This window comes from Branchiostoma floridae, chromosome 10 (genome assembly GCF_000003815.2).
Source record: "Branchiostoma floridae strain S238N-H82 chromosome 10, Bfl_VNyyK, whole genome shotgun sequence".
NCBI classification, from domain to species: Eukaryota; Metazoa; Chordata; class Leptocardii; order Amphioxiformes; family Branchiostomatidae; genus Branchiostoma; species Branchiostoma floridae.
This window is the reverse complement of record NC_049988.1, coordinates 12,685,138-12,703,716: the sequence shown is the minus strand read 5'-3', so window position 1 is coordinate 12,703,716 and position 18,579 is coordinate 12,685,138. Positions and strand designations below refer to the sequence as shown.

At 41.1% G+C, this 18,579-nt stretch overlaps 2 protein-coding genes across 2 annotated transcripts; one reads left to right on the top strand and one right to left on the bottom strand.

The window, feature by feature from the left end:
• Nucleotides 1–5,497: 5,497 nt before the first annotated feature.
• LOC118424901 (crystal protein-like) lies at nucleotides 5,498–8,636 on the bottom strand. The gene is made up of 3 exons (XM_035833708.1): nucleotides 8,427–8,636; nucleotides 5,954–6,985; nucleotides 5,498–5,746 (listed from the first exon to the last, which is right to left on the bottom strand). Exons 1-3 carry the CDS (start codon nucleotides 8,634–8,636, stop codon nucleotides 5,498–5,500), a joined length of 1,491 nt encoding a protein of 496 aa, XP_035689601.1.
• A 3,425-nt stretch (nucleotides 8,637–12,061) lies between these two features.
• On the top strand, nucleotides 12,062–14,904 carry LOC118424900 (uncharacterized protein DDB_G0286299-like). The gene is made up of 4 exons (XM_035833707.1): nucleotides 12,062–12,178; nucleotides 12,778–13,399; nucleotides 14,061–14,141; nucleotides 14,456–14,904. The coding sequence occupies exons 1-3, from the start codon at nucleotides 12,062–12,064 to the stop codon at nucleotides 14,138–14,140; spliced, it is 819 nt and encodes a 272-aa protein (XP_035689600.1). The 3' UTR covers nucleotide 14,141; nucleotides 14,456–14,904.
• The last annotated feature ends 3,675 nt before the right edge of the window (nucleotides 14,905–18,579 follow it).

Genomic DNA, 18,579 nt, shown 5'->3' with positions numbered 1-18,579 from the left:
ATGAAATATACATCAGTATGTCCATGTTACTAGCAGTTTTTCAAGCCATTGTTTTTCTCTACCAATGTTACAGTTTCTCTCTCCACTATTTCCATTGGGAATGCTAATGTATCTATTAATACTTGAAGCCCAAACTGTTTTTAAGACGTTTCTTCCTCAGGCAAACAGTAACCAAGGTTGCATATTTTCTAAGTGTACAGGAAAAAAAACATGACTACTATATTATCTACCAACAGGTGGACTCTCGCTGCACCGGTGCGGCACTGCGGGGTTCGTTCACTGCGGCACTGTTTTGTTATTTTCTCGATTTTCAATAATTTAGATATTGCGTAATACGTCAAAGTATGACTTAGAATACAACAAAATAGAGGAAACGTAAGAAAAATTCGTTCTTTATCTCTGAAATTCGTTGAGTCATCTACGAGCCCCGCAGTGCCGCACCGGTGCCCCAAGTGCAGTGAGAGTCCACCTAACGCAACATCAACATTGATATACGATTTAGTTATCGCAGTCTTCTTGTCCGCTCACAAAACTTTTGATTTACGATATTCAGAAACCGCAAAGGCAAAAAAGTTGGTCCAAATCCCCTCGTTACAAAAAAACGATATCAGTAGGACCTTAGATCTTCAGGTGTTCCTTGCTCTTGGGAGTGCCTTAGCATTTAATTTCCGGCCACCGGAGCCTCCGGCAGCCAAATCGAGATTTTGCCTTGCTATCTTCAGCAGTATCGACCATGACCATGTTATCTATGCTGTTGGCATGAAAACCTATTGCAAGAAAACACGTTGTCCTTCTAGTGTATCATCTGAAGGTTTATTGAAGAGCATCTTTGCTGTACAGATTGTATCCATAGGCGTTGGGGTGTGTTATGCGATAGCAATTTAGGTCCATTGTAGCTTCCTATCTCCATGCTGGAGATGATTTTTGGCCAAAGGTGAGGTTACAATTGCAGTCAACCGTGCACTCGCGGCGATTCTATAGTGAAAATGAAGATTTTCTAGTCGACCTCTATATCTCACAATGCGTTAGGCCCACCCATGTGTCAGTTGTTTCACAGGGTAATAAACGTACATTGTAGCAATACAGTCGACTGGTCAAGGGGGTCACGTAGAATTAATCTTCACTGTCATTGATTCTGTATATTTTTCCACTTGAGTGCAAGAACATATCACCTCGTACTAGCTCGATAATACAGTTTAGGATTCCGAAGTAGTTTTTTTGTGGTATACATGAAGTGAAACACGTTTTCAAGGCTGTATCGACGCTATAATCCAGTAAACTAGAGGCAATACTTGTCGATTATCATTTCATTTCATTTCCAGAACCATAAAATGCCTGTAACCATGGTATACTTAAGAATAGTATTATGATAAGCAATTGAAAGAAAGAAAGAAAGAAAAAAAGAGAAAGAAAAACAAAGGTGCAAAGAAAGGAAGAGGGAGAAAAACTAATTTGTTCAAAGTGGATGTCCTCTTATCTCAATGAATAGCAGCATCGAATTGACTTCCCTTTTCTTAATAGTTTCTGGAGATTGGTACCCTGATAGGAGCATCATTTATTCGGAAGGAACGTAAAATAAAAGTCCGTGTTGAAGGGCACGTTACATCAGCTTCATGGCGCAAATAGGAACATACTAGCTGTGACAATACAGCAACTGGAACACTTACTCCCTTCTCCAAGAAAGGCAATGTGTTTTCGGTTATCATGGATCTATATGTAGGTCAACGGCATATAACTCGAGAAATTGTAGATGGAACGTTGTGATTTTCGATAAGTGCGCAGCAGTTGTGAGAATAAAGACCAAGTTCGCAAAACGGGTTACCTGGCGTTTTTTACAGTACTACAGCGAGCTTTGTGTTTTTGTACACTTGTTCCAAAATACTGTTTCCCCCGTAGTTATTTGTCAAGCACACAGCAGTTTACCATTAGGCTTCAAGCAGCCCTATAGTATTGAGTACGAGTAAAAAAAATATCGGCAGCAAATATTTAACCTAAGCTCTGATTGGCTACAGAAGGAAGAAAAAGTATAAAGATGATAGACAGGAACAAAAACAGTATGGTTTTCCCTACCGCAGAAAACAAGGCTCGAAGGTCGGAGAAATGCAATGTTACAACTAAAGTTGCTATAAGAAAATAGACATGAACAGAAATATGATAGTACCATCTATTTGTTTAGGGGATAAACGTGATGTCGACCATGTCAAGACACAAGTCTGCTGATTCAAAAAGTAACCGTTACTTATAAGGGTATCACGCATATGAATAGTGCAACTTCAGTCCATTGGTTAGTAACGCCGCCTATCTGCGACTTGTAAAAATGCAGGTTAAAATGCTGATTAAAATCATGTAATGGGAATCTCTGATCCTGCTACAAACTTGATATACTAGAGAAAAATCGACCCAAAATAGACTATAGAAAGTCCCCAAATACAGACTAGATGGTTTGAATGTATGACGCGTGGTATTAATGATATCCAAAAACTAGAGTTCGGCGACCTCATACCTCCATGAATATTTAGAGCTTTGTTAATTTCATGTAAATGACTCAACATTGACATGATTTATGCATGTTGTTGTTCATCATTGGATAACGTACAGTACACATGACACAAGTAAAATTCCCAATTCAGATCATTAATCATTAAGTTGTTTTGAAATTTTTGCATAAATTATGCAAATAAATTCCTCATTTGCATATTTGATATCTGCATAATGTTCCAGCAATTATAATTAACCAGTGTTACCTTTATCGAAGTCCAGTAATTGCAAACAATGGAATTAACCAATTTCCTCATTAATTATGCAAAATAAGTCCTCATCTGCATAAAATGCATATCATTATGAACATCTCTGCCCAAACTAACTGCATACATAAAATGCAGGCAATCCGTCGTTCCTTTCTGCAGTTATCCTCTTTGGGGTGTCTTGACAAAAACGCCCCTGCAGTTCCACAATTTAATTTTAGGAGAATGAAACTTGCCCCACTTTATCATTACGCTAAAAGCTATCTACCACCCAAATGTCACGACCATATAACATCCGGGACAAGAGATACATTGAAAAAACTGCCATGATAGAATATTCTCATTAATTATGCAAATGTACTCCTACTTTGCATAATTAGTATCTTATCTTGTACAACATTGTCTAAGGTGCCTACATACCAAAAATAATGAAAATCCGTTGTTCCCTTCTTGAGTTATCCTCGTCAGAAGTTTTTGACAAAGACAGACAGGCAGTTTGGCCGTTGGATGTCCCTGCGTAGGAGGATGGAACTTGTACTGAGAAGCGCCTGCCGAACAACCCTCTGGCGACACTTCACTGACTACACATTAGCCCTACAACAGTGCGGACTTGAAATCCTGGAGGAAAGAAGAATTAACCTCTGACATAGATTTGCAATATGCAAAGGTCAGAAAGAACTGCAGACCTGGTGTTTGTATTGGTATTGGGTGGGCCGTCTACTGACTCTTTGCAGCCAGGGGTTGAATTGTGAGTAGCTTACAATAGGCGGGGCTAAATTCGCAAGGGTTTGGAGAGAGCTGCTATTCGGCGCCACTCAGATGACCTCAATACGACTGTCACAGTAATTGTGACTGTCACAGTAATTGCCCCAGTACGGATGGTAGGTAAAGTCAGTGTTAGTGAGTTCCACAGGTGCGGCCAAGGTACTTTAGTTTTTTTTCTAAACACTCACACCGCACCTTCGCATGTGTGGCGGGTTCTTTAACGTGCCTGGCATATGGCTCTCCCCAGACACGGAACCCTATCCGAGGGACGGCCCTAGCCGAAGCTAGGTACTCAATTTCACCTGAGTAAAGCGAGGAAAGTTGTGTAAAGTGCCTTTGCCAAGGGCACAAGATCGGTAACACGGCAGTCGGATTCGAACTCGAGACCTCTCGGTCACGGGCCGAACACAATACCACTTTGCTACGCTGTCCCACCTGTTACCGCAAACCAGTGGACAGACGCATTGCCGTAACCTGCGGAACTCACAAACACTGACTTTAACTACCATCCCTACTGCAAGATTCCGCAAAAGTCCAGTACCATCACTGCTAAGACTTCTCAACGAAAAACAATGACACTGATTTCGAACTATAAATCAGTTATGTTTTTATTCATATTCTACTGTATAGTTGTGAGTCATGGACTATGACAGCAGCCCAGAGCAAAAAATTGGATGGTACTTATACGAAGATGTTGAGAAAGGTGTATAATGTTTCATGGAGAGACTGTTTAACCAACAAGCAACTATACGGCCCACTCCCAGCCATTTCATCTGTGGTGAGGCAGCGCCGACTCGCCCTGGGTGGGCACGTGGTTCGTGGGAACGAGCCTGCAGGGAGACTAATGGACTGGCTGCCAGAAGGAAGGCGCAGAGTTGGCCGACCGTACATTACCTTAAAGACAATGACAGAAAGAGACATTGGACTGTCAGGGTCAAGTTTAGTGTGTGCCATGAAGGACAGATCATTCTGGAAAACTTGTGCTTTGGACTGTGCCTCACCGGTGTAAAACCAGATGAATTATGTAATACTATGTATGTATGTATTCATATTAAACGAATTATCCACTGAAACAGCAATACTTTCCGAGAGTTTTAAAGTGTAGTCACTAGCAGTTTTTATGTAAAACATGACACAGTTGAGAACATCAGAACTGACAGAAACCATTTTTGATAGATTGATTGAATATTTTATCTGCAAGTTACAAACTTTATTACGTGAAATGTGCCTCAACTGTATACAGTCAATTAGACTAACATTCTACACTGTTATTTTTATCAAGCACAAATTTATTACGTCATACATGTATGTGTAGTTAGGGAAGACCTTACGAAATTTCTTGTTTTTTGCTGTTTTAATCAAGAGTTCTAACTAAAGAAGCCGCTTAATTGCACTGCCTATTTGCCAGTGAATTTCGTGCAATTATCCGGGTGGTTCAAAATGCGAAGTTAGCTAGCTGAACCGCACAGGTTTGGTATTTTCGGATTCCATGCGGTTAACAGAAGTGTACGTCAATCCGTTGTGCAATTATCTGGCTTACAAAGGTAACTTTGAAAATATTCTTGCTAATTTGCTGTTTACTCCGTAAAGTAAGACTGTGAACATTGATAGGGGTATTGTTTTTTTTTTTTTTTTATGCATTGGCAGCTTAAACTCAAGATCCATTGAATGGATTTGTCTCATTGTTCAGCATGTCGGTAGTTATTGAAGTCCTGATGTTGCAGTTAAGTTTGGGCACTGCAGCGGTATTTTCAAGCTTTGTAGAATTATAGATCGATAACCCTATTTTGAAGGGTGTGTAGTACAATCCATGCCTGTCCAATTTCACAAAAGTTAAAACGGTTTTCTTGCGTGAAAATATCGTCATCCGACCCTTATTTTCTGTGACCTAAGCCTACCGTGGCCCTTATTCAAACCATCAAACAGCTTCGCCCACACGAAAACACTATAATTACTTCACAGAGGTTGGTTTTCTATGGACTTTTGTTTTAATTTGTTCCTGAGTAGATATTTTCCTTATCCCAGAAATCACACTTTTCCTTGTTATAAGCGTGAACTATAACGTTATGTGGAGTGGTGAAATTTATGTTGGGATAGTGGTTAGCTTCGTTGTACTTGGGCCAGTTAAGTGGGGACTTGAGGACATTGTTTGGGATACAGACGTGCGGACTAGACTTGTTCGGGTCCCCCGTGTGTGCAAAGTTACCGTAGTGGTATGCCATGGTGTCGGCCAAAACCTGTTCGTCAGGGGTAAAGCTAATATTCACCAAATGGTTTGTTTGAAATACAAACGGAATGTCTTCGCCGTGACAGACGTGGCCATTACAGAAACTAGAGTCGTTCCAAAAGTTCGCGAAGGACCAGACATGGTCAAAAACGTAAAGCCAGGCGTCCTGTTCGCCACTTGCGACTGCATTTCGGATGACATTTCGGGTTGAACATACGAAAACCCAGTCTGTCGCGGCTTGAGACAAAAACGGACGGTAGTCTGATGTTTGAGGCGGGTTATACTCACGAAGCACTGTCGGGCCTTTTCCACGGAAAAATGCCAAAGCAACAGCATCCAACTCAAGTTTTGACATTGGCTTGCCAAAAGCTGAATAAACGTACAGAACAGCTTCTTCCCCCACATTGCCAATGATGAACGGTTTCTTCTGAAACTGTCCCCTTGCAAAACTATCTACAGTTTGCCTGGGCAAAACGTCGCCATCTACTGTAGGGCCCCACTGAAGAAATATTTCTAGCAGCCTAAAGGGGTCGGCTATGTATCTACCCGCTTCATCTTGAGCGTGAAGAATATCGTCAGCAGGCGCGGAGCGAAGGCACTTCATATCCCCGTCAGAACAGTTCACGAGCTTGCTTATATCGTTCCCGAGACGAATCGCCTCAAACTGAGTCTTGTGAGTGATGGAGAACGGCACACTCAGCATGATGCCCTGGTGGAACAGGTCTGCCGCCCTAGCGGATGTCAGGAGAACTGCAATCGAATCTGACCCGGCGCTTTGTCCGATAACGGTCACTTTGTCCTTGTCACCGCCAAAGTCAGCGATGTTCTGCTGGACCCACTTGAGTGCCTCAATCTGATCTAGAGTCCCATAGTTGCCCCTTGCGTCGTCTTCTCCCTCTCCGGTCACCAGGTAGCCAAACGCTCCGAGCCTGTAGTTTGTGGTCACGACGACAGTGTTGGTCTTGTTGGCCCAAAACCGTCCGTCATATACTAAAGCAGCACCCGTCCCGCCAACATACTGTCCGCCATGTATCCAACACATAACAGGTAGACTGACAGTAGTGTTCAGTAAAAGGGATCTGGGCACGTACACGTTAAGGTACAGGCAGTCTTCGCTCTGCGTCCTGTTCTTGTCGCGGTTGCAGGTGTATTGATAGTCGGTGTCGTTCACTCCACACCCGTCTTGTCGGCACGCCGGGCCCGGTACAGTGCCGTCGCGAACGTCTGGCGCCCAGGACAGGTTGTACGCCTGAGAATAGTGCAAAATTTAGGTACAAGTACTGAACATGGAGATAGGCGTTACAGGTTGTTTCGCAACAATATGTCAATTCGCAACAAGGCAAGTCTTTTCGCCACAAGGTACCTGTACCTGTACCTAAACAGTTATGGTTAGTTAACGATGTACCTACCCGTACTTTTAAGTGATAAATTGTCATCTTTGTATAAAACATCACATATTTGAGTCTCAAAACAAGTACATTTGTAAGTATTTTCAATCTTTAACTGGACAGGGCAGATTTTAGATACATGTACTGTACATGGATACAGGTACTGGTCAAGACCTGTACCTGAACAGTTATGGTTAGTTAACGATGTACCTAGCTGCATTTTTAAGCGATAAATTGTCATCTTTGTATAAAACATCACATATTTGAGTCTCAAAACAAGTACATTTGTAAGTATTTTCAATCTTTAACTGGGCGAGCAGATTTTAGGTACATGGACTGTTCATGGATATAGGTACTGGTCAAGACCTGTACCTGAACAGACAACTATTATAATGGTTAATTAACGATGTACCTACCTGCATTTTTAAGTGATAAATTGTCATCTTTGTATGAAACATCACATATTTGAGTCTCAAAACAAGCACATTTGTAAGTATTTTCAATCTTTAACTGGGTAGGGCAGTTTTTAGGTACAGGTACTGTACATGGATACAGGTACATGTCCACACCTGTACCTGTAGCGTAACAGTTATGGTTAATTAACGATGTACCTACCTGTATTTTAATTGATAAATTGTCACCTTTGTATAAAACATTACATATTTGAGTCCCAAAACAATCGTATTTTAAGTATTGTCAATCTTTAACTGGTATGTTATCAAAAGATGTTATCTTTGCGACGGAATTTGCTTATATATCTTCGGTGGAGTTCACCAGTAATTTAGGTACAGGTACAGTACAGGTGTTTAGGTCCGGACTCGTACCTAAACAGTTTACAGGTACGGTGTACCGATACAGAACCGTTTTTCTTCTTGGACCGGTCCGACAAAAAAACGAGAACCTGCCAGAAATCAGTAAACCGGACTTTGAACCGCTAGAAAAAGAAAAATTTTACAGGCAGACGTTTACGTATTTTCGGGCTTACGACCCCAAGAAATAACCAGGGCGAAGTAAAGGAGAGATAATCGGTCTATGATGGCAGAGGTATTTGTCTTGTACATGAAAATAACAGTTTAAAACGCCAGTCGTATTCTCCGTTAAGATTCCTTTGTTATAAAATATACCATTGTTTTGAGTATTTCCAATTCACAAGTTTTCACAAGCAACTAGGTCCAGGTTTAGGTCCAGACCAGGACCTGATCCTCCGGACCTGGACCATACCTGTAGTTGAATTTGATGTACCAGTACCCACCCCTAACGGGTATGGTCTAAGTCCAGAGTCTATGTACACAGCCCTACTACCTGAGGAGGTTTCCAGCGTAGCTCACCAACCGGAGGAACCCCGAACGGGAGCCCGAGAAAGATGGCCCCTTCCTCCGCGTACATTCCCTGCACGTCTCCATACCGAGTGTGGACGATCGGACCGTCCGGTTTCGGAGGTAGGGCACCGGCGTGCTCGACGGAAAGAAGAGCTGCAAAGACCAAGAGCTGAGAGATCGTTGCCGTCGCCATACTTAGATAGTCTGGATGCCAGACACCGCGCAAGGCGACATTAAACCCTTCAACAGGGAGCAAAACATTTGTCTTAATTCCGGAGTAAGCACCTTAACCAGAGTTTTTTTAGAGTCTAACACAGGGGCATGTGGGGAAATTTCCTTGGGGCTATGTAAGCCCTGGAGCCGTCTGGCTAGCTTATGTAGGCCCTGGAAACAGTCTGGCTTCCAGACTATATTTAGATAACGTTTAACTAAAGGATGACCCAGATGTCAGCAGGTTACCCTTTGGACTCATGACCTAATTACGAAATGTTAAATTTACCGCTCTTATCATTGTTGATTCGTTATAATGGTCAGTTCGGCCCGTAGCCTGGGTACCAATCGGTTAGCCTCGGTACCATTCTCCCTGAGATCTCCCCCGGCCTTCGCTTAAATTTACTGCACGGGCCGGCTACCTCTACAGTGCCGTAGAGCATTTCGAGCGCCTCGATGGTATGGTTATTACCAGGCTACGAATCGGGACGTTGCGTCACCATGCCTAGCAGCAGGACTGTTTCTAGACGTTTTGGCGGCAATAGATATCATATGTTATATCATATGGGCTACACATACATTATCTCTGTATGTGGGTCCCGTATTTCTTTTAGGTTAGTATTTCTCACCTAAATGCGGTAATCCGCAGTAACGCTCACAGAAAGGGGAAGTAAAAGGTCGAATTTTTAGTCAGCTCATGGTGGTAAAATTGACCAAAAAAGCCAGCAGGACAAGGGCTCACTACAAAGTAACCGCAATTCTAACTTGAACCATAACAATAACCATAACCATAACCATAACCAAAGCCCGAGTCGTCCTCGACCTGGTACCGAATCGTCCTGATTGGTTCAGGTCAAAACTAACAATGTGCCGCGAAACGTGCTGAATTCGAAGGAGTCAACAATGATAAGAGCGCTAAATTTAACATTTCTCAATTAGGTCACGGGTCCAAAGGGTGGAAATCAACCTGCTGACAACTGGGTTATCCTCCAGTTAAGTGTTATCTAAGCATATCTGGATGCCAGGCTGTTTCCAGGGCCTGCACAGGCCAGCTTCTCGGCTCCAGGGCCAACAAGGCCCTAAGGAAAATTTTCCCCAGCCCCCTGTGGTAGACCCTGAGAAAACTCTGGCTAAGGAGGTGCCAACTCTAGGATCAAGACAAGTGTTTCGGTCCCTGTTGAAGGGTTAAATATCGCCTTCAGGTGTCTGGCATCCAGACTATCTAAGTATGACGACGACAACGATCTCGCAGCTCTTGGCGATTGCATCCCTTGTTTCCGTCCAATTATTACGAGTGTGACTACCCTATAACAATAGTGCTACTTTTTTTCTTTGGAATATTCTACTGTCTACCTTGGGTGTTGCACGTGATTCATTTACCATCAAAGTGCACTTGAATGGAATGACTACGTCAATGTGAAATAAAAGATACAGCTTTTATATTTTCCCATTGGTTTAACAATGAAACTTTAGCTACCGTTGATTGAACAATAGACACATACAAAACAGCACGTACAAACATAGTATACGCAAATATATTGCTATTTCCATTGAAGCTGAAAAATGTTGACATAAGAGTTGTAACAAACATCAAAAGAACCTACAACAACAAGGACACATGCTACAGCTTATCGAAGAAGAGAAATGTGATCTCACCTGGAAGTCAGTGATGTATGACCTCCCAAAGGGTATTCTCAGCTTCGCGGTACGTGCATCGATAGACGCTCTGCCGACATTCTGTAATCTAGCCACTTGGGGCAAGCGTACCAATGACAAATGCAAACTGTGCGGTAACAGGGAAACTCTACATCATGTTCTTAATAACTGTGGCGTCTCCCTTCAGCAAGGACGATATACGTTCCGGCACAATTCCATACTTAAACTCATAGTGGATACCCTTCAGGAGAACATTGATCACTCGCAGATAGACGTCCGTGTCTACGCAGACTTGCAAGGGTATACAACTGACGGCGGTACTATTCCTGTTCAAACCATACCTACAGCACAGAAGCCGGACTTAGTCATATTCCTGCCTAGAGAAAACACCATCCATATACAAGAACTAACTGTACCTTTTGAACAGAACATTAAAGCCAGTCATGAGCGTAAGGTTAACAAATATACTTCCCTTGTGTCAGACTTGAGCAAAACAGGCATTTCAGTTACTCTTACTTGTGTTGAGGTTGGGTCAAGGGGGCTTATCACCCCAGATAACAAGAATAGACTCAGAACGCTGTTCAAGACTGTTAAGGCAAAAGTACCAAAGAAGCTCTTCAGAGACATTAGTCGAATGTCATTATTGTCCTCCTATGCGATATGGAGAGCTCGACATGAGCCACACTGGGAATACTGTGCAATAGAATGATTTTAAGACGAATGATTTTAAGACGATACTGAACTAAAGTGTTTGATATCATTATTGTAATGTCGTATGTCAATTTGTCCATGTCTCCCTGCATGTTTGATCTGCAAAGACCGGCATGACCTGGGATCAATGTCACTTTCCTTTATTTTCCGAATAAAGAATGATTTTACTACTACTACTACTAACAAAGAGCCCGGTATTACGATCGGACGACTGTGGAAGTTCCTTTAAAATTTCGTACAATATTTGGTTGTCTTGTTAAGGTGGACTCTCACTGCACTTGGGGCACTGGTGCGGTACTGCGGGGTTCGAAAGATTACTCAACGAATTTCAGAGATTAAGAATGAATGTTCTTAGGTTTTGAGTATTTTGTTGTTTAGCCATACTTTTACGCAGTATCTAAAATATAAAAAAAAATCGGCGAAAATAACACAATAGTGCCGCAGTGAACGAATCCCGCAGTTCCGCACCGGTGCCCCAAGTGAATGCAGTGAGATCCAACTCTTACGGAATGAATGGTTTTGTGTATTTTGTTGTTTTTTTAAGTCATACTTTTACGCAATATCTACATTATAAAAAGAAAATTGGCGAAAATAACACAACAGTGCCGCCGTGAACGAACCCCGCTGTGCCGCACCGGTGTCCCAAGTGCAGTGAGATACCACTGTTACGACAAAAAGGCTGCCTTGGATCTCTGTCGGAGATCTGTTCTACCATAGTTTGCTAGCTGCTTGAAAAAATACGTCATCAGAATCGCACGACGTCCTACGACAAATGTCAGACCGCGCCTAGAACTCAAACACCAGATCAGTATCAGTCATTCGCATGAACGCGTCCGTAACATCCCATCACACTAGAACCGCTATCTATGCTATGTAAACGCCAGTGTTGACGTAAAAAGTCTGGGTGTGTCCCAAATTGAAAAGACGTAAACCCCGTGCATATCAAGAATGCGCCTTTCAAAGGAAGGAGAGTATAAATTCCCTGTAGAATGATACTCTGGTCACTGTTCAGTGTTGGAGTCTACGAGTAGAGAGATCGCAATGTTGAGGATAGCTGTACTGGTGTCGGTCTTGGTCCTGTGCGTCGGGGGACCAGTGGGGGACAAGCTAACCGACCCGGCCGAGGAGCTTCGTTCCTTGGAAAGCATTATTCGAAATGTAAGGCTTAAGACTTAGGCCTAGGTCACATTTTTTACCCGGGGCCGGCCGGGCTGTTTGGGTAAACTAAAAATTTAAGTTTATGCCAATAGATACGCAAAATGCATACTGCTGAATTATTTTCGGTCCGTTTTGTGCTTTTGTTGTATTTTTTTATCATACTTATCGTTCCCGAAAGCTACCCGGCCGGGCCCCTTTGTGGAAATGTGACCTTAGCCTTACTCGGGTACACTGATAGCCTAAGGAATGTGCTGAAAACTACGGGAAACGTAATATCAGTTCGCTACCTGTTCGTAAAAAGAAGCAAATAAGATGTCGATAAACTGAACTTTTTTTGTGTGTGTAATACTATCTCGAAAAAAGTTTGCTTGCTTGTAGCAATAACTACTTTGTGGTATTGCGTGTTGAGAAACACTATTGCTAACAAGAGAAACGTCAAATGTACAACATAGGCCCCCCAAAATAATAAAATCAAGAATAATGTATTGCAGAGTACAAATAAGTAGTGTTTTATGCAGATTTGTCAATCAGGCGGATTGTTTTGTTTATGCAAAAGAAAAAAGACATGTCACAGATTACTGTATTCTTTTGCCCCGTAGTACATGGCTGAGAGAAAAGACGACTCGAGTGAGGAAACCGAAGACTCCAAAGAGGTGGAAGGATCCGGGGAAGTAGAAGAAAAAAAGGAAGAAGAAGAAGATGAAGAGGGTTGGGCAAAGGAAGACGATGCCGAAGGGTCAGGCGACAAAGACAAGAAAGAGAAAGGAAATAAGAAGCCATTTTTGAAGGCTCGGAAAGATGGCATGAAGAAAGGAAAGGGAAAAAATGATGGAGGACCGAAAAAGGAACAAACGATTGAAGAAAGAAAGAAGGAGGAAGATGGCGGATCTGGCGATGACGAAGACAAAGAAAAGAAGTCAACATCTTTCAAGGCATGGAGAGTTGGTATGAAGACAAGAAAGGGAAACAAGAGGGGAGGACCAGGAAAGGAGAAAAAGAATAAAGAAGGAGTAGAATTCGAAAAGGAAGCAGAGGGGTCTGGCAGTGAAGAGGGGGAAGAAAAAGAAAAGAAGGCAACACCTTTCTCCGCATTTAAAGGCGAGGGGAAGGTAGAAAGGGGGAAAAAGAAGAATCAACCGGGAAAAGGAAACAGGAAAGGAAAGAGCAAGGACGAAGATGGGTCTGGCGATGAACAGGAATTCGAAGAGGATGACAAACAAGGTAAGATGAGGACTTAAATATTTTATCTACTATTGTTAAAATTGATATTTCCTAAATATTATGCCTAGGAAAAAACACTGTGGTCTAGACTGTGGTTCTAAATATATTAGAGTCGGAGTGTAGAGATTCTATTTTTTTTCGGTCGAAGTGATCTAAGCAAAACTGTTAAACACAGTAAAATTGAAATGCACCATAGCAGGTTTTTTTAACATCATATTCTGATTATACAGATATATGATATTCAATCATAATTTTATATTTTGACAGAAATGAGGCGAACATGTTTGAAAACGTTTCTATAACATTTTTGTCACTCAAATGCCAGGCCTAAAATTGTATATCCTTCACCAGCACAAAGCGGTCGACAATAAAAAAAGACTAAGGTCTTCAGTTATTGTTAGGGTCGGTCGGGGAACCGACAATAAAACATTTTTAGTAGCAAATGATTTACCATCATCTGAATGACCGCGTGTTTCGAATGTGGATTTTAGCGTATCGGATTTAAGATATGTAATTTGTAAAACATTTGTCAATTTATTTTGAGCAGAAATTACTGTTCAGGGTTTGATATTTTACACAGTAATTATCAATGATTGGTATGATTATCAAAATGAGTTTTAATAGTAAAAAGTTCATATAGATTTTTCTGTATTTGCTGCAGAAAGTTTCCTGATTGGTAAGCAGAAGCTGAAGGAAATGACCCGAATGATTGAAGAAGCCTACGAACTTCTCAGCCAATGAGGTGAGTGTATCAAATCACGTGACTTCTTAAATTCTCCATTTCTACCTAATTACTCGAATGTAATAACTTTTTTGGCTTTTTTTTTAGAGTAACCTAAAGAAAATCCATTTCATTTCACACAAAAAGTTAATGGATTCTCGTAGTAAAATAGTTGGAAAGATTTGAACAATTTTGTTACATATTGGTGTAATCATCTGAATGTCAACAAGAGTTAGTTACAAATATGCACCCGTATTTCCGTAAATATGAAATGTATTCATTGTAAACAGAGATTTTTTCCCTTTGTAACTGTTTTCCTTTTCTTCTACAACTAGGACAAGAATCCAATGTTTCAAGACGATTTGGACCACTCCACGAAAGGAATATATTCACCTAGTTATTATTCTTCTTAATAATAGAATTAGAAATCTAACTTTAAGTGGTGCAATGTAAGCGGTGCAATGATTTTTTTTCTTTTTTTTTAGATATTTCGACTAAAATGATTTGACAAATAAAGCTTAGAAATCAGTCAAAATCCATCATAGCATATAGTATTATACACTTACTAGTAAACGAGTATTCTTATCTTAATCTACCTTTGTAGAGAGCCTTTGTGATCACACTCTGTCATATGATGTTGTTACATCATTGCCATACCAAGTACCCAACTGTCTATTTCTTCAGTAAGCATTCCATTTGTTGCTACCTGGTTTACACAGTAAGAAATAAAGCTATTCTCCCATTTAAACGGAATAAATTTTGAGCAATAAACTTAAGGCCGACACTTTGTTTGTTTGTATGTTTCTATTGCGACAATTGATAAATGGTCTTCACTGAAAATTTATTCATACGGCCATTATAACTTATACTAACTCATAATTCTACCGGGCTTATTCACATATGTGCATTAAGCATTTTCTCTTTTTGTACGTTTTGAGGCCAAAGATGTACATATTTTGATAACCAAGCTGCACAACGGTGGATCAAATTAAGCAAAAAAGCCGCCGAGGCTGACTAAACATTGTTGTAACGGAATCGTTCCGGTCGATATATTTTGAAATGCGGCCAGTAAAGAATTTCTTGATGTTGTGGTCTGGGTACAGGAGGGGAAGTATGAGGTTTACCGTAACATGTACCTAGTGTGACACAGCAGTGAGTCTTTAATTCCCCGCATTTTACTATATTTCAACCGAATAGGTTCCGTAGCAACCATGCATTGTTTGTCATAACTGGTAAACGGTGGCTTAAATATATCCTTTGCGTAACAGAATGGGCAAGCACAGTCGTCTCCTTGCTTTATTCTTAAATCCGTGCATTTTACATTTTTCAATCGGAAAGGTTTTGTAGTTCACCATGCAGTGTTTTTCATAACTTGTGCACGGGTGGCTTAGAAATATGGTAGTCTTAGTTAAAGTGCCAGGGTGGAATTATGCGGCTCACAGAGCAGTCCTTGCTTTATTCTTACCTCTGCGTATTTTGCACTTCTTACAACCGAATAAGTTTAGTAGTAACCATGCATAGCTTGTCATGACTGTCACACGGTTGCTTAGAAATATGAAAATGGCAGTCTTAGTTGGAGAAATAGGGGGAATTATGCGGCTCACAGAGCAGTGAGTTTTTTTAGTTCCTTGCTTTATTCTTACCTCCGCGTATTTTACATTTCTTACAACCGGATAAGTGTCGTAGTAACCAATCAGTGTTTTTTTCATAACTGGTTCATAGTTGCTTAAAATACAACGTTAGCTGTCTAAGTTAGGGTACCAAGGGGACTGTATGGGTGACAGAGCTCTGACTATTCAGTTTCTTGCTTTATTCTTTACTCGTTTGATAATTTTTCAACCGGAAAGGTTCCGTAGTTACTATGCAGTATTTGCCACAACTGGTACACGGTTGCTCAAATGTATCCTTTGTGTGACACACTCAGGCAAACACAGACGTCACAAGCTATCGCATGACTCCTTGCATTTTACAACTTTTCAACCGAAAAGATTTCCGTGGTAACCATGTATTATTTGCCACAACTGGTACATGGTTGATTAACTGGTACATGGGTGATTAAATTTATCCTTTGTGTGACACACGTAGGCACAAACACAGCCGTCACAAGCTATCGCATGCCTCCCCACATTTTACAACTTTTCAACCGAACAGATATCGATAGTAACCATGTATTATTTGCCACAATTGGTACATGGTTGCTTAAGTGTAGGTTTTGTGTGATACACGCAAGTATTAAAACACGGTCGTCACAAACTATGGCATGACTACCCACGTTTTACAACTTTTCAAGCGAACACGCAGGCAAACACAGACGTCACAAGCTATCGCATGACTCCCCGCATTTTACCATTTTTCAACCGAACAGATTCCATAGTAACCATGCATTGTTTGGCACAACTAGTACATGGTTGATTAGGAAACGTATTCTTCTGGTGGCTAACTCTTCTAGCGTACTATAGACTCTATTTGTTCAATTTCTACAAATATTAGACCACCAATCCGCGGGGCCTGGTAGAGGCTACATGGATGGTTAGATGTATCCTTTGTGTAACAGGCGCAGGCAAACAAAACCGTCACAAGCTATCGCACGCTTGACGTAAATTCTAGGTCAGTCGTTTCGAACTGTTCTGTCTGATTTGTCGCCATCTTTCATGCTGAAAATCCGTGCAAGGCACCCAGTCACCGAAATCGCTGTATAATTTCCTCTGAAAGAGACATAGAAAGCTAGGGGCACTACCTTGTGCAACACAGTCCAATAGACCTCTTACTTATATAGAGAAGAATATATTTACAAAATTGTCGAGCAATTTTCTATACATATAGAAAATGTTAGACAATTTGTAAATATGAAACAATGGTACTGAATGCTACAAAATCGATTGTAAATTTCTATTTACTAATAGCTTTTTCCTGTCCTATACACACATGGGTAAATATTCACTTATACATCTTTCTACTAGGAGTCGGTGCTCTCTCTGTGGGCTATAGCTAAATTTGACAGATCGCTCAACGATTTGTCAAGCAATAAACTAGTTTTTTTACGCGTTGTGGGTTTTGTCGTCTTTTTAGTCACACTTTTATATTTTTACATGATAAAGCAAGTATGAGTTAGAAGGTAAATGTGCTAGGTAGGGGGTTGTGCAAATGATCTTAATTAAAATACATGTTGTAGTATCCCTTCATGGAGGCTGCTCCCATAGCGTTTGTTGACAAGGCAGAAGAAAAGGTAGCTTTTGTAGCCTGTTTAAAGTGAATAAAGCATTCAGGTAGCCGTAAATTTACTCCCTCGCAGATTGTGATTTACTCCTGTTCCAGAGATCTGGTATGTGTATCGTGGGAGGCGTATTGCAATGATCCCCCTCCCCTCTTGAAAATCATGTCATGCCCATGCCTGTGTTCTGAAAAGACCTCTACAAACGCGTTTATTAATAATAGGTGCGACAATGTGTCCTGTCCACAACTACCACAAGAAAATGTTTTTTTTTTATTTCAGTTAGGATTCCAAAGGCATTTGAGGGTATCAAACAAAACCATTCACAAAACAAGTTTGTTTGGATTTTTGCACACGCCAGAATTGACATAATTCTCTGGGTGCACAATCGTGCCGTGTGGTATGTTTTAGTACGGTCCAGTGTCTACACATGCATGGAGTCTGCCAAATTATTTGCTTGTAAAGTTATGCTTTGAATGTTTACTTTTGACTTCGCTGCGGTGTAGTATCGACTAACCTCGCACAAAAGGCACATGTCACACGTCAATGCGGTAATGGAGAGGATAATTAGCGCTACAGATGTAGAAGAAATCGTGAACAGGGGAGGGGGGCAAAACCAAAATCCGCTACACTAACACTTACGCCCCATTCCGCAAGGGGGCGACATTGACTGGATCGTGCTGTGGATGAGGACAATTAATGCTACAGGTGTAGAAGAGATCGTGAACAGGGGGAGGGGGCAAAACAAAAATCCTCGACACAAACACCTACACCCGATTCCGCAAGGGGGCGACATTGACTGGACCGCTCTGCGGATGAGAAATTTTCCAGGTCGCTGAACGAATTTCATGAATAAAAAAATTTTCTACGCTTTGTGTGTTTCATTGTCTTTTCAGTCATACGCTTTGCATTTACCATGATGAATCTAGAGTTACACAAATCCAATTTTATGGATTCACGTCATAAGGCCTGCAGTAGATCACTTGTGCTATTTGGTTCCCTCTTCTGGTACCAAATATTGCATGCATGGCACATTTCTTTGTGTAAATGTTAGGGCATAAATAGAATTAAACATTTGATTGCTGTTTACAGAGTTATTGTGCTATATTTATCAAAATAACATTGTCTAGTGTCAATACTTATGGTTACAAGCATCTTTATGTTCCACAGCGAGTTTATGAACACCAATACTAAAAGTTACTTAGAGCCCACAGTGGATATACTTCATATCTAGGAGTTGCATTCATA

Coding starts and splice junctions, on each gene's coding strand:
- LOC118424901 (XM_035833708.1), bottom strand. CDS start 8,636: ATGGCGACGGCAACGATCTCTCAGCTCTTGGTCTTTGCAGCTCTTCTT. Junction 6,986..8,426: donor TACGCTGGAAACCTCCTCAG/GTAGTAGGGCTG, acceptor CACTATTCTCAG/GCGTACAACCTGTCCTGGGC. Junction 5,747..5,953: donor CCGCGACAGACTGGGTTTTC/GTATGTTCAACC, acceptor CCTGACGAACAG/GTTTTGGCCGACACCATGGC.
- LOC118424900 (XM_035833707.1), top strand. CDS start 12,062: ATGTTGAGGATAGCTGTACTGGTGTCGGTCTTGGTCCTGTGCGTCGGG. Junction 12,179..12,777: donor TGGAAAGCATTATTCGAAAT/GTAAGGCTTAAG, acceptor TTTGCCCCGTAG/TACATGGCTGAGAGAAAAGA. Junction 13,400..14,060: donor CGAAGAGGATGACAAACAAG/GTAAGATGAGGA, acceptor TATTTGCTGCAG/AAAGTTTCCTGATTGGTAAG.